Source organism: Abramis brama, assembly GCF_963993115.1.
Source record: "Abramis brama genome assembly, chromosome: 24".
NCBI lineage: Eukaryota > Metazoa > Chordata > Actinopteri > Cypriniformes > Leuciscidae > Abramis > Abramis brama.
The window spans coordinates 27,282,001-27,295,965 of NC_139986.1; the positions used below are offsets into that span (position 1 = coordinate 27,282,001).

General features: G+C 38.0%; 1 protein-coding gene across 1 annotated transcript in view; it reads right to left on the reverse strand.

The window, feature by feature from the left end:
- Positions 1–13,328, reverse strand: part of gfod1 (glucose-fructose oxidoreductase domain containing 1) — a 25,691-nt gene extending 12,363 nt beyond the window's left edge. Inside the window, exon 1 of the mRNA XM_084103205.1 lies at positions 12,279–13,328. Coding sequence (XP_083959331.1) covers positions 12,279–12,609 — 331 coding nt within the window. The 5' untranslated portion in view covers positions 12,610–13,328. The remainder of the gene's footprint in view (positions 1–12,278) is intronic.
- Positions 13,329–13,965: the final 637 nt, after the last annotated feature.

The following is a 13,965-nucleotide window of genomic DNA, read 5'->3' on the forward strand; positions in this document are numbered from 1 at the left end:
TTCTCCATTATTTGCACATGAGGTGAATCGTTGGCCGACGGGAAACCTTCTGTCTGTCTGTGTGCGTGCGTGCGTGCGTGCGTGAGACTGTCATGTCAATCATATGTCAGTGTAATTATAAGATTATGAAAGTTATGAGGTTATTAAATGTCTTTCTATGTTTGTTTTTTCTATCATCGACGTCAACTTCTCATATTTTTTTTTTAATTAATGTCTAAAAATATAAAAAGAAGGATAACCAAAAAAAGGCCCGAGGCCCGGCCCGCATGTGAACTATGACGTGAAAATTGGCCCGAAGCCCGGCCCTAGGGCGTAAAATAGTCGGGGCCCGTCGGCTCGGGCTGAAATGCAGGGCTTTAGTGTGTGTGCGTCGTGTAAGAAACCAGCCGTACAAACAACGCTCCTTTAAATCTGATTTGAGCTGGAGAAGCGTTTCTTGGGCCAGTCATGATGTGTGATGTTCACGGTGAGAGGAGAAGGACATGTTTGTGTCGATAACGACTGTTTGTTTCTGTCGCCGGAACAAAAGAGACGTTCACACACAATTAAGGTTTGGAATAATTAGGATTTTAAAATGTTTTTGAAAGTCTCTTCTGCTCACTAAAGCTGCATTTACTTGATCAAAAATACAGTAAAAATGTTAAATATTATTACAATTTGAAACAGCTGTTTTCTATGGAAGCTTGTTAACGCCACAGAATAACTAATAAAAAAGGTAATTGCTCATTTTTATTCTCATAAGTCCAACTTTTTATTGTCAGAATTGCATGATATAAAGTCGCAATTGCGAGAAATAAACTTGCAATTCAGATTTTTTTCTCAGAATTGTATGTTTACATCTCGCAATTCTGATTTAATAACACACAATTAGGAGATATGTGATCCTGGACCACAAAACCAGTCACATGGGTCCATTTTCTGAAACTGAGATTCATACATCATCTGTAAGCTGAATAAATAATCTTTCCATTGATGTATGTTTTGTTAGGATAGGACAGTATTTGGTCGAGATACAACTATTGAAAATCTGGAATCTGAGGGAGCAAAGAAAGCGAAACATTGAGAAAATCTCCTTTAAAGTTGTGCATTTATGTTGGCGATTGTGCTGCATTCACTCACAAAAATACATGTTTTATATATAATTACGGTAGGAAATTTGCTAAATATCTTCATGGAACATGATCTTCACTTAATATCCTAATGATTTTTGGCATAAAAGAAAAATTGATAAATTTTGACCCATACAATGTATTGTTGGCTATTGCCACAGTGACACCCGTGCGACTCGAGACTGGTGACGTGATCCAGGGTCACATATAAAGTCAGAATTATGAGAATAAAAAGTTGCAATTCTGAGGGAAAAAATCTGTCTTTTTTTCCTTAGAATTGGACTTTGTAACTTGAATTGTGAGATAAAAAGTCGCAATTATTTTTAAAAAAAGAAATAATAATCTTTTAAAATGTTTTATTCTGTGGCAGAAACAAGCTTCCAAAGTCTTCTAATCGATTAATCTTTTAAAGTGTAATTTATTCCTGTGATCAAAGCTGAATTTTCAGCATCAGTCTTCAGAGTCACATGATCCTTCAGAAATCATTCTAATATGATGATTTGTGGATTTTAAAACTCGAATTATTACAAATTTGTATATCTATGCATCGATATGTAGTCTCATATAGTAATATATATATATGTATGTGTATGAAAGTGCGATCAAAGGGTGTCTTTTCCGAGTAAACACAGTAAAATCCCTCGTCAAGCGTGATGTGTTGTTCCTGCTGTCCTCCTCTTTCTCCTCCTCCTCCTCCTTCTCCTCATCCTCCTCTTTCTCCTCCTCCTCTTTCTCCTCCTCCTCTTTCTCCTCCTCCTCCTCCTTCTCCTCATCCTCCTCTTTCTCCTCCTCCTCTTTCTCCTCCTCCTCCTCCTTCTCCTCCTCTTTCTCCTCCTCCTCCTCCTCCTCCTCCTCCTCCTCCTCCTCTTTCTCCTCCTCCTCCTCCTTCTCCTCCTCTTTCTCCTCCTCCTCCTCCTCCTCCTCCTCCTCCTCCTCCTCCTCCTCCTCCTCTTCTTTCTCCTCCTCCTCTTTCTCCTCCTCCTCCTCCTTCTCCTCATCCTCCTCTTTCTCCTCCTCCTCTTTCTCCTCCTCCTCTTTCTCCTCCTCCTCTTTCTCCTCCTCCTCTTTCTCCTCCTCCTCCTCCTCCTCCTCCTCCTCCTCCTTCTCCTCCGCTGAATGAAAATAAGACATTGATCTGCAGTGGAAGTGTGTTGTGAACCGAACGCTCTTGTGTGTGTGTGTGTGTGTGTGTCTACGGGACAGTAAACCACAGCCTTCATCACATTAAAACACACAGAGTGCAGGACGTGCAGGAACCGCAGTAACACATCAGCCTCGTGCAGAAAGCATTCAGAAATCACTGAGTGACACACACACACACACACACACACACAAATGCATTGTTATTCTGAACGTCCTTGCATTTCTTTTTCATGCAAATGCACGACACAATTAGCCGTCCGACTCTAATTAATCAGTTACAACAGTTACAGGACATCAGCCGAATGAAAGTGTGTTGTGTGCTCGTGTTCAGTGTGTGTGTGTGTGTGTGTGCGGACGTGTGTGTCCCAGCGGAGGTTATTCGACTCGCTCATCATCTCTCGTCGTGATGTAATGCTGAACTCTATTGTGTCTCGGGGAATTCCTCGTCATTGTGATTTTCTGAGCCGAACGCCTCGAGCTAATAAAGCGGGAAGCAGAGAGTCTTTCAGGACACACTCCGTGACCTCTGACCTTTCTGTTCAACCCACTGACAATATACATCATGTTCTGCTTTCTACCTATATATATATATAATTTATGATAGAACTTCATAATAAATAAAAATACACACATTATATATATATATGTATATATATATATATACTGTATATATATATATATGTATATATATATATATATATATATAATGTGTATTTTTATTTATTATTTATTATGAAGTTCTATCATAAATAATATATATATGATGTAAAAATAAATATAGGCCTATTGTTATATAAATATATATAATTTGGAATAATGTGCAGAAATAAATTGTTGAAATATAATTTTATATATCAGTAATTTGCTGTTGAATAGTAAAGGCTGGATGTTGTTTCTGAGGCTCATGAACGGATCAGTGACTCGGATATAATCTGTTCCTGATATGATGACCCAGACTGAAGACTGGAGGAGTTATGAATATCTGGATTATCAGATCCTGCTGAGATATACGTCACCACAAGCGCATTCATGGAAAATCATCATTACATTACTTCTTTCACTCATCAAAACTAATAATAATCACAGCTCCAGCTTTCCAGTGTCTCACATCTGTAATAGTTTTTAAGCAAAAGGAAAGAGTCTGTGTTATCTCTGATTAATATATTCACTGGGGCGTCGCTGTCACGTCAATGCTCAGATTTTATTGCTTGTTATGAAACATAACCATGACAAACATTTTTAGAGGCTTCAGACTTCCAGAAGGTTTTTACCAGTTGCACAAACATCATTTTTACTAAACAGCCTGAACACACACAGAACACCCTAGCAACCGCCTAACACTGCCATGGCAACCACCCACAACACTCGCACATTTAAAGAGACATGCGACTCTAAATCCCAAACATCCAGTCAGTCAAACGAACAGTTGTGTGTGAGACGAGAGAAAGGTCTCAGTTAATGTGCATCTGTGTGTGTGTGACGGTGCATTTTGTGAAATGCATTATTTAGATGCAAAAAGATGCTATATATTTTAAAGGAAAATTCAGTCATTATTTACTCAACCTCACGTTCGGAAGAATCGGCTGCTCTTTATTTTCCATGCATTTTTTTAATCTATATGTGACCCTGGATCACGTCACCAGTCACGAGTCGCACGGGTGTCTCTGTGGCAATAGCCAACAATACATTGTATGGGTCAAAATTATCGATTTTTCTTTTATGACAAAAATCATTAGGATATTAAGTAAAGATCATGTTCCATGAAGATATTTAGTAAATTTCCTACCGTAAATATATAAAACATGTATTTTTGTGAGTGAATGCAGCACAATCGTGAACATAAATGAACAACTTTAAAGGAGATTTTCTCAATGTTTCGATTTTTTTGCTCCCTCAGATTCCAGATCTTCAATAGTTGTATCTCTGACAAATAATGTCATATCCTAACAAACCATACATCAATGGAAAGCTTATTTATTCAGCTTTCATATTATGTATAAACTTTCAAAAAATGTACCCATGTGACTGGTTTTGTGGTCCAGGGCCACATATGAACAGGGACATTCAAACTGGTTTTGTGAACCAGATTAACCAGAAGAGGATCTGAGTCACTAGAATGATTCGTTGATTCACTGAATGATTCACTCGTATGAACATGCACAGGAGAGACAGGGTTGATCTTAAGCTTTTTAGTGAATAACAACCTAAATCTGACTCTGTTCCTCACACAATCTACCATGTGACTTTGGAGGAACTGGAATATGCATGAGTCTTCTCCTTGAAAGCTTCAATCCCTGTTAACTGCATGAAAAACAGCCTTCAAAACACTGAAGAATTAAACAATAATGCTATTTTCATTTTCATTTTTGGGAGAACTATCCCTTTAAACATTCCCAGGATATTCTGAATTTCTCTCTTATTGCTGCAGAGTTTCTAGTTTTGCTGGTTTTGCTGGATAGAGTTTATCCGTCAGAAGAGCATTTGACTATCAGGGCTGTTTCCTCGCATGCAAAGCCCAATGTTTGCATAGACCAGCCGAAATGACACTTTATCAGAGCATGAGGAGGTCAAAGGTCGCTGCGAGCGGCCTGAGTATGTTGTCATTTGATTGACAGGTCAATTTCTGTGTTGTTCTCTCTCTCTCTCAGCTTCTGCTGACACACTGAACCCGTCTGGAGGAGTCAGTCCTTCATTCCTGGAGAGTCAGGAGTGACGAGCGCTTTTGCTTAAATCAACCGCACTATATTTGGTGCAAAACCAGACAGTGGATTTAAGACATGTCTGGAAAGTTCGGATAAATGTGACATTTCATTCACAGACTTTATGTAGAACGGCATGCTACTCATACTAGCTTTGCTGATTTCATTATGTGTATTGTGCACTGGTAAACATACACACTTTTACACTAAAATTAGAATAGAAATGCAACGTGCATCAGTATTTATTTCCTGGAATATGTAATATGTAAATGCATGTAAATGAGGTCATGTGACACAAAGTAGCGTAGAATTGAAACGTTTGGCTGTTTTCAGAATGAAATACTCAGTGCTTAGTAAATATCAAGCTAGTATTCACTTACAAACTGTTTAAACTAATATTTAAAGAATGTATTTGAAGCAATGTTCTATGTTTTAGTCACGTGACCTCATTTACATACCAAAATTCATATACTGCATCTAGTATACATACTGCATAGTGCAGAAATAGTAATGTTATGCTATTATGGTGCAAGAAAGAGCATTTATCATGAAAAACTCTGTGATATTTATGAAATCAAAAGCCTCACAGTAAATCTAATCTAAAGCCTGAAAGATTAAACTTCTCGAGTAAAGAGAAAAACACTCAGTATATATTAATGCAAATCATAAGCCATCTGTTCTTTACAGAACAAATTTACAAATCATTTTGTAATTACAAATTTTGATTTACAAATCATCTGTTCTCATTAATACAATTCAATTTTAAAACATAAAAAATATGCATTTATTCTAATGCAAAACAACTGATAGTGGTGCATAATATTTAATATTTTGAATGCAAAATAAACTAAACTAGAGTATTTATCTTCCCGTTTTTGCATATCTTCCATAAAAGGCGCTGCTGTGAAAGGAAGGATGCTATCAGACGTTGTGGTTTGACCTTCTTGCCTTATTAAGACAATGACAGCATTCTGAGTCTGCTCTTCACATCACCAGTGTTTCCCCCGAGCACTTCCTGTTTCTCACTTCCTGTGACATCACACCGACTTTAAGCACTGATGAAAAGGTACGAGAGTCCACCCACACACAGACCCTTCTCCAGGCTCCAGGGACAGGAAGTAGTCACACACCACAGGAAGTGAGATCGCATGTGGCTTCTCTCTACATCTAAACCAGCTTTCAGTGACATTAAACATGAACTGTTTCACTCTGTGTGTGTGTGTGTGTGTGTGTGTGTGTGTGTGTGTGTGTGTGTGTGTGTGTGTTTACACTGACTAGATTACTGCGTCAACATCAACATTACTTTAGCATCACTGAGACAATATTACAGTTTTTATTACTAGTTTGAATTCATTTTTATTTTTATATTAAAGTTTTAGTAATTTTGTTGTGTGTTTTTAGCATTTTTAAAGTTTTTGATTTGTTCTGGATTCTGTTTTAATTGTTTAAATACATTTTAATAACCAAAAATGATGTCTAAACAACTGAATGCATAAAATGTAACAGTTTAATCATTTATAAAAAAAAATCACAATAAAAGGGCCCTATGAAATGTTTTTCAAAATTGTTATTTTTTTTTGGATTTATGATTAAATGCATATTTATTTAATCTTATTTTATTTAATTTCAATTTATTTATTTATTTACAAAACAAGTTTCCAATTAAATTTTAGTTCAAATTTTTGTAATTTTGTTGTTTTTTGGCATTTTTATTAGTTTCTTTTTTTAATATACTTTTTTTTATTATAAATGTTTATATCATTATAAACTACTTTCAGTTATTTTTTAAACAATGAAAATATATATTTTTTTGCCTTGGCTCAAATAAAATAAGTAATTAAAAAGTAATTTTTTTTTAAATTTTAGTTCATGTTTATTTTATTGAAAGTAACAGAATGTTTTAATGGTTTTAGTATGCCATCACATAAACATGGAGACAGACACATGCGCATCATAAATAACGTTCAGATCGCACAGTAACGTTTACAGAGAGGATTATTCTGTTGATGATAATCATACACCTGAAACACAAATGCTAGTGTTTAAAAGCATCATTTATCCTCCAGCATTTGCACGACTCATTTTAACTAACAAAAGGTGTTATTATCATTGTTTCCTTATAAAACATCTTCCGAGTGTCAGGCAATGCAGATGTCAAGTGTAAGAACATAAGCAGCTTCATCTGGCCTTGCTGAGCGTCACGAGCTGAAGCGCACTGCACATAATGAGCAGCACACATGCTCCAGTGCACTAGTGTGAGTGAAGTCATGCTTATACGAGACGGATAAACAGAGAGAGTCTCCTGCGTCCACACATATGCTCAGGAATGCTCAGAGAAAGCCGACTGAAAGAGCTCATCTCAGCCAACAAAGAGAATTTCACAGGACTCAGAGCGCGTTTCTCTCCCAGCGCACATTAGCATGTCTATAGCGGAGCAGAGGCTGAAGGTGGCGGGCCGGGGGACTCCCGAAACAAGCCTGGTATTCAGCGGAAGCCTGGGAACGGGAGTCTCCGGGCCCTCAGATGGAGAGACCGACGGGCCTGTGATATATCAGAGCTCAAAGCGCTTCACAACACGTCAAAATAAGAGTTCGGTTTAACTTGGACAAATTGTGACAGAAATATTATATTCTATATTCACAAGAATATCACATTTTTTCTTCAGAAATATTCAAAAAATTTAATTTGATTACAACCATTTTTTGATAATACATTAGTATTAAAGCATTAATTTAGAAAAACTTATAAAAACAATTAAAAAAAACATTTCAGTATTGTATTGTAATTATTATTAAATTGCTAAAGTTTTATAAAGTAATTTGATATAAGCTTTAAAAAATAATAATAATAATAATAATAAATAAAAAAAATCCAGAAAAATTAAAATGGAAAAAATGGAATTTGGGAAAAATAAATGAATTTCATAGTGCCCTAAAAATTACTTATTGTTAAACTTTTAATAAATTGTTCTTAAACTGTGCAAGTTTACAATTAATTAGACATGCGTTTGATTGCTAAAATTTCAATTTAACCATTAAAATGAAACCTAGAAAAATTAACACGGAAAAAATGGAATCCAGAGAAATTTAAAAGGAAAAAAAATGGAATTTGGGAAAAAAATAAAATGGGATTTTTTTTGGGGGGGGGGGGGGATAACACACACTGCTGCGACATCCCTTGTGTTTCTGAAACAGTCTAATTAGTCCCGTACTGAAACACCGTCAGGAACTCGTCTATTCTTAGACCTTCCCTGCAGTTCACACAGATGAGCACGAGTGTTAGAGCCGGTGGACTGAAGCCAGTCTGACATCCGACACACACACACACACACACACACACACTCACATCAGACGAGACAAATCACAACTGAAGAACACACTGGTCTCATGTAGATCTGCTCCATCAGTTTCCACAGCACACCTCTTCAGCCCCGACTACAACACTCTCACTGGCTTGAGTTCAGAACATATATCACATGCTTTATAAACCAGTCATGTGTGCCATGATGCTGCCGCGGTTAGTTGCTGTGAGTGTTTGTCACATGCAAAAGTTGTCGGATGTCATGTTTCATTTTCAAACCTTTGGGATTTTTGTGGAAAGATGCATTTCTGATCGAGAGAACAAGATTAAGAAAGATATAAAACATTATAACATATTAAACAAACTTGTCTTTCCCTCACAGCCTCATTTTCATCCACGTCAGATTATTAATAATAACCCCTAAGAAATCAATAATAAAGGCCTGAATCATGTGAGCGTCAGGACAGACAGAAGCTGCTTCTGTAACCGCAGACAGTGAAACACTGGAAATGCTAATGTATTCCCCTGGAGTCGAGAGGCAAATCACGCTTTCATAATCCGCCGCTCGTGTAATGCTCAGCGCCGGCAGAGGAGAAGAGGACCTGATTGAGCACAGCACTGCCACATTATTCAACAGCCAAAATGGAGGACGAACTGAGGTCACTGTCACTCATGACATGTGCACAAGTTCTCTGATAAAATGCCAACATGAAAAATGGATAATAATAATAACTGTTTTCATAAATTACAAATCTGAATCCAGTGCAAACTTAGAGTTGAAATGCATGACAATTACAGGAAAACACACTGTACTGTAAATGCATGACAAACCTTCATGACTTACAAAACACCTTTTCTTAAATAGTTTTAAAAAATGTATAGTAGACATAATTGCAATATTTCATATTTTGTATAATATTTTTATTTAGTGAAAATAATATTAATACTAATAATTAATAATAATTATTGCACAATTTGGCCCAAAATTCCATGAATATATATACATTTGACTACTATAATAATAATCAAGTTGATACATAATCACAAAGCGTTTGGCAAAATTGTGCAATAATAATACTATTATTTATATATTATTAATATTATTTGCAATAATAATTATTATTATTTTCACTAAATAAAAATATTATACAAAATAGGAAATATTACAATTATAATATTTACTATAAATAAAAAGTATTTAAGAAATACTTTTTTTTCCCTTAAAATAAAAGTGATAAAAATAATTGCATTTTAAATTGCATTTATCAGATTTCCCCCAGATTGTGCAGGCCTGAGATGACTAGTAAAAAACACCTTCAGAAAAATGCCATAACTTCCCAGAATTCCCCTGAACGTTCAGATCTCGGCCAGCCGGAGCGCCAGGAACGCTGTGACGTGACCCAGAGCATCACATGCGTTTCATTCCAGCTGTTATTGAGGGACTTTACAAGCATTTCTGTCACGATACGTCCAATCTCACTCCATCGGATCTTCAGCACAAACACACACACACACACAGAACACCGTCACACACACCTTCGAAAGAGGAACTGAGCTTTCAAAATACTTTCAAAATACTTTCAAAATTAGAAATAACTGCTCTGTGCGGCTTCTGTTAATCATCACGAGCTGGAAGAAACCAGAAAGATGTCGATCATCCCATCAGAACGACCTGGAAAGTGCCTATGATGTTGCCTAGGTAGGCAGTGCACTAGGTTTTGGAACAAAGCTAATGTGTGTGTGTGTGCCAGCAGATCCTCCGTCCTTGCTTTAACATTATCTTAATGAGATAAACAGGAGAAAAAATCAATCATCTTCTTAAACGGATTAGCTGGAACACATCGACACAAGCACAACTCAAATATTTGCCCTAAAGTACGTGTTTGCTCAGAGCTGAACACTCATGATGTTCCTTTACCTCCTTTATTTACACATTTCACAACTTCACCAGGGTAAACTCTGAGTGCTAGCTAATCCTACAACACAACAGGCCAGAAAAACCTCTCGTCTGCTCGGGTTTACGAGAAGGCTTTTAAAAACACAAGGTAAACATGTTCAATATCAGCATGTGACGTTATTTTTATGATCGTAATGAACTCCATAGATAAACAATCTTCATATTATGAGTTTCTTATCATGGTAAATCACAGCGAGTGTAAAGTTTCCATGATGTGACTGTGACTAAGCTGACTTGAGGAACAGCTGAGGTCACATGACCTGACGAGAATGACTGCTATTAGTAAGAGGAAACAGAAACAATATTTCTCTCATTACTCGTTTATAAAGACAACTAGCAACCACATAGGCCACTGTAATCTAAATATAATACTGATTTAATGCTATGTAGTGCTAAATATAGGGATTTCAACATGGAAAGGCTAGCCAAAAGCATGAGCGCGGATAATAATCCACTCTGTTGATGGTTCCCGAGGTTATTTTGAGGTCATGGTCCTCAGAGATGAATAATTCCTCAGGTTATTTCTGACTGTTATTGGACACCTGCGAACGTCAGTCTGCCCGTCTCTACTGACTCAACTAGCGACTCCAGAAGCAGAACACACGCCTGAGATGCGAAAGCACTAGCTTTGACCTCTGGAAGATCTCGGCCTCAGTCGTGAACACACGATCTCCTCCTCAGAGGACGATATTATTGCTCTTTCAAAAGCTCAGGAGACTTAACAGTGAAAACCCAGATCCAGAGCATCAACTCCGATGTTTCTTTGGGGAATAAAACAATTGAGTCGCTTATCGTCGTCCAGTAAGTGTATAGAGATATCAAAATAAATGGATGTACTAAAAAAACTTCTGGATATAGAAATGGCCTTCAGTCGGCTGCACTAGCACTGTTCCTCAATGGAGCTTTACTGACCCGAAAACACAATTCTGATGCAATGATTGGTGATGCAAGTCAGTTTTCTGAAGCAGTCACATATTAAAACCACACCTAAGCTGACAGGAACATGATCTGACACGCGCTCTCCTTCATGACAACCATCAGAGGAACATTGAGCAACTCATCCACATGAAGCGCATTAGATATAGTGGTGTTTCACATGCTGTGAAGGTTTCAGTATCGCCAAAACATCTGAAATCTAAAGGGAGGCTTGTTTCCGCCACAGAATAAAAAGATTATTGCAACTTTTATCTCACAATTCAGACTTCTTTCACACAATTGATCATTTATATCTAGCAATTTTGACGTTTTCCGGAATTCTGAGTTTACATCTCATAATTTTTGACGTTTGGCGCAATTTTGACGTTTCTCTGTTTTCTGAGTTTACATCTCGAAATTTAGACGTTTTTCAGAATTCTTTTACGTTTCTCGGAATTCTGAGTTTCCATATTAAGTGTAGCATCAGTTCTGGCGGGTCACGTTAGTCAAGCTCGCATCAGTGACTCTCAGCTGATCCATGTCTACCTATAGGAACACAACGCCTATCACTGTATTCATATATAAGCTCCTTCAGTATTATCAGCAGCTGTGGCGTTTCTCAGGAGATAATTACCCTCCTCCCTCCCCAGCTCCTCCTGTCGTCAGTCAGGATTTGGCATTCTGATTCCCCTTGAATCAGAATCAATTCTCGAATTATGTTGTACTTTAAAATCTTGAATTAATGATATCTGCAATACATTCATGTTGGTTCTGTTCTGTTTACCCTAAGGGGGGTTATTGCTGCATGGATGCACAGGGAGTTCTTGCCCAGAACAGAAACATACCGCCAATCCAAACTGGATGCAATTGCCAATTGTATTTGACGATAGTGGTCCTGACAGAACTTGCAATTTGACATGTTTCTCGGAATTCTGACATGTTTCTCTTAAATAAATTAATGCATTCATTTGTTCTCAGAATTGCAATTATTCTCAGAATTTTGAGTTTACATCTCGCAACTGCAAGTTAAAATCGCAATTTCAAGTTATTCCAAGACTCTGACTTTTAAGCTTGAAGCTCAGAAATGTAAGATACACACTCAGATTTTTTTTTTTTTTAACACAAAACAAGCTTCCATCATCTGATGTCCCTCACCCAGTGTCTTGACGGCGATCTGTCTCGTGAGCGGTGGAGGAAGGTTGATGCACACCAGATCCACATCCGGATGCAGAAGCACGTCATCGATCCGGTTAGTGTAGAAGGGCACGTCCATGTCGCGCGCGAGCTCCTCCGCCTCCTCCTGCGTGCGACCCCACAGCGCCTTCACCGAGAAGCCCTCGCTCTTCAGCAGAGGGATGATGACCCGGGCCGTCAGACTGGTGCCGAACACACCCACCCCGGGCAACATGACGGATGAGTGCGTGATGCTCACACACCTGAGGCGGGAGACCTGGCGGGTGCAGGTTCGAGCCCGAGCAGAGTGCATCCACCAACTATGACCATTGCGCCTTCGGGTTCCTCCTCCCTGTGTTAAATCTAATGTAAACTAGAGTAATCAATAACTATTCATTCAAATGAAAGAGGTGAGATGTGTTAATCTTCCTCAAAATCATCATTATCCTCCTCCTCCTGCACACTGAGACCCGCGTCTGCGCATTTGTAAACGCTCCCTAGTCTGAATATAAGCGATGAGGATAATATTATATTCACAAATGTATTTGTATCCGCTTCGATTTCTGCGCGACGCGTCGCGTCCACTCTGTATCATCCAAAAAGACGCGAACGCATCACTGCCGCGTCACGATCCCGTCGCGATGCAAATGAAATCCATATAATATTTGTAATATGTGTCTCCGATCAGCGTTGTAGCGTCTCCGCACCTCTCGCTATCAATATTGCGATCATCTGCTCCAGTGCGGCGCGTTAACTCCCCGTTAACCCCTTCACCGCTGGAGACACTACTATGGCGAAGGCGTGGCGCGTGAATATTAATTACGCAGCGTGACGTTAGCTAAAGAGGACGTTCTGATTGGCTGGCACGCAGGTGGGCGCTGGGTTAGCTGTCGAATCCTACAGCGTTGAAGGCGTTGTTTATGAATATTAATTAAGTTGCGTAATAGGACGCTGAAAGGGTTACCAAGCAACGTCAGCATGCTTAAAGGGTCAGTTCACCCAAAAAATGAAAATGTTGTCATAATTTATGTTCTCCCTAACCTTTATGAGTCTCTTTCTTCTGTTGAACACAAAAGAAGATATTTTGAAGAATGCTGATAACCAGACAGTTGATGGAAGCCATTGACTTCCATAGTATTTTTATCCCTACTATTGAAATAAATGGGTATAAAAAAAACTGTTTGATTTAACAACATTCTTTAAAATATCTTCTTTTGTGTTCAACAGAAGAAACTCATACAACATTGGAACAACATGAGGGTGAGAAAATGATAACAATTTATTTTTTTAGGTGAACTATCCCTTTAAATGCTTAATATTCATAAGCAAAGCCTAGCTGTGTAATTATGCATCCCGCGCGTTTGATCACAGCGGGAGACAGTGACTGCAGTGAACGGAAACACAATAACCCAGTGAGAAGACCACAGATGAATCACTGTTAGTTTAAAAATCATTTAATAATGGCATAGAAGACAATAAGGGGAGACCCAGGAGTGTGGAGGGTTAATTGTGTATGTCATGTTAAGATATTTAATATGTCACTGCTTAAGAATAAAATATCACAAGCATTAAACATTGCACCACTGCATCAGTGTTTCCAAAGGAAGTTCAAACCTCCCCATCATCATGATGTGTTTATATCTGTCTGAGCATGAGTCAATATTCAGAT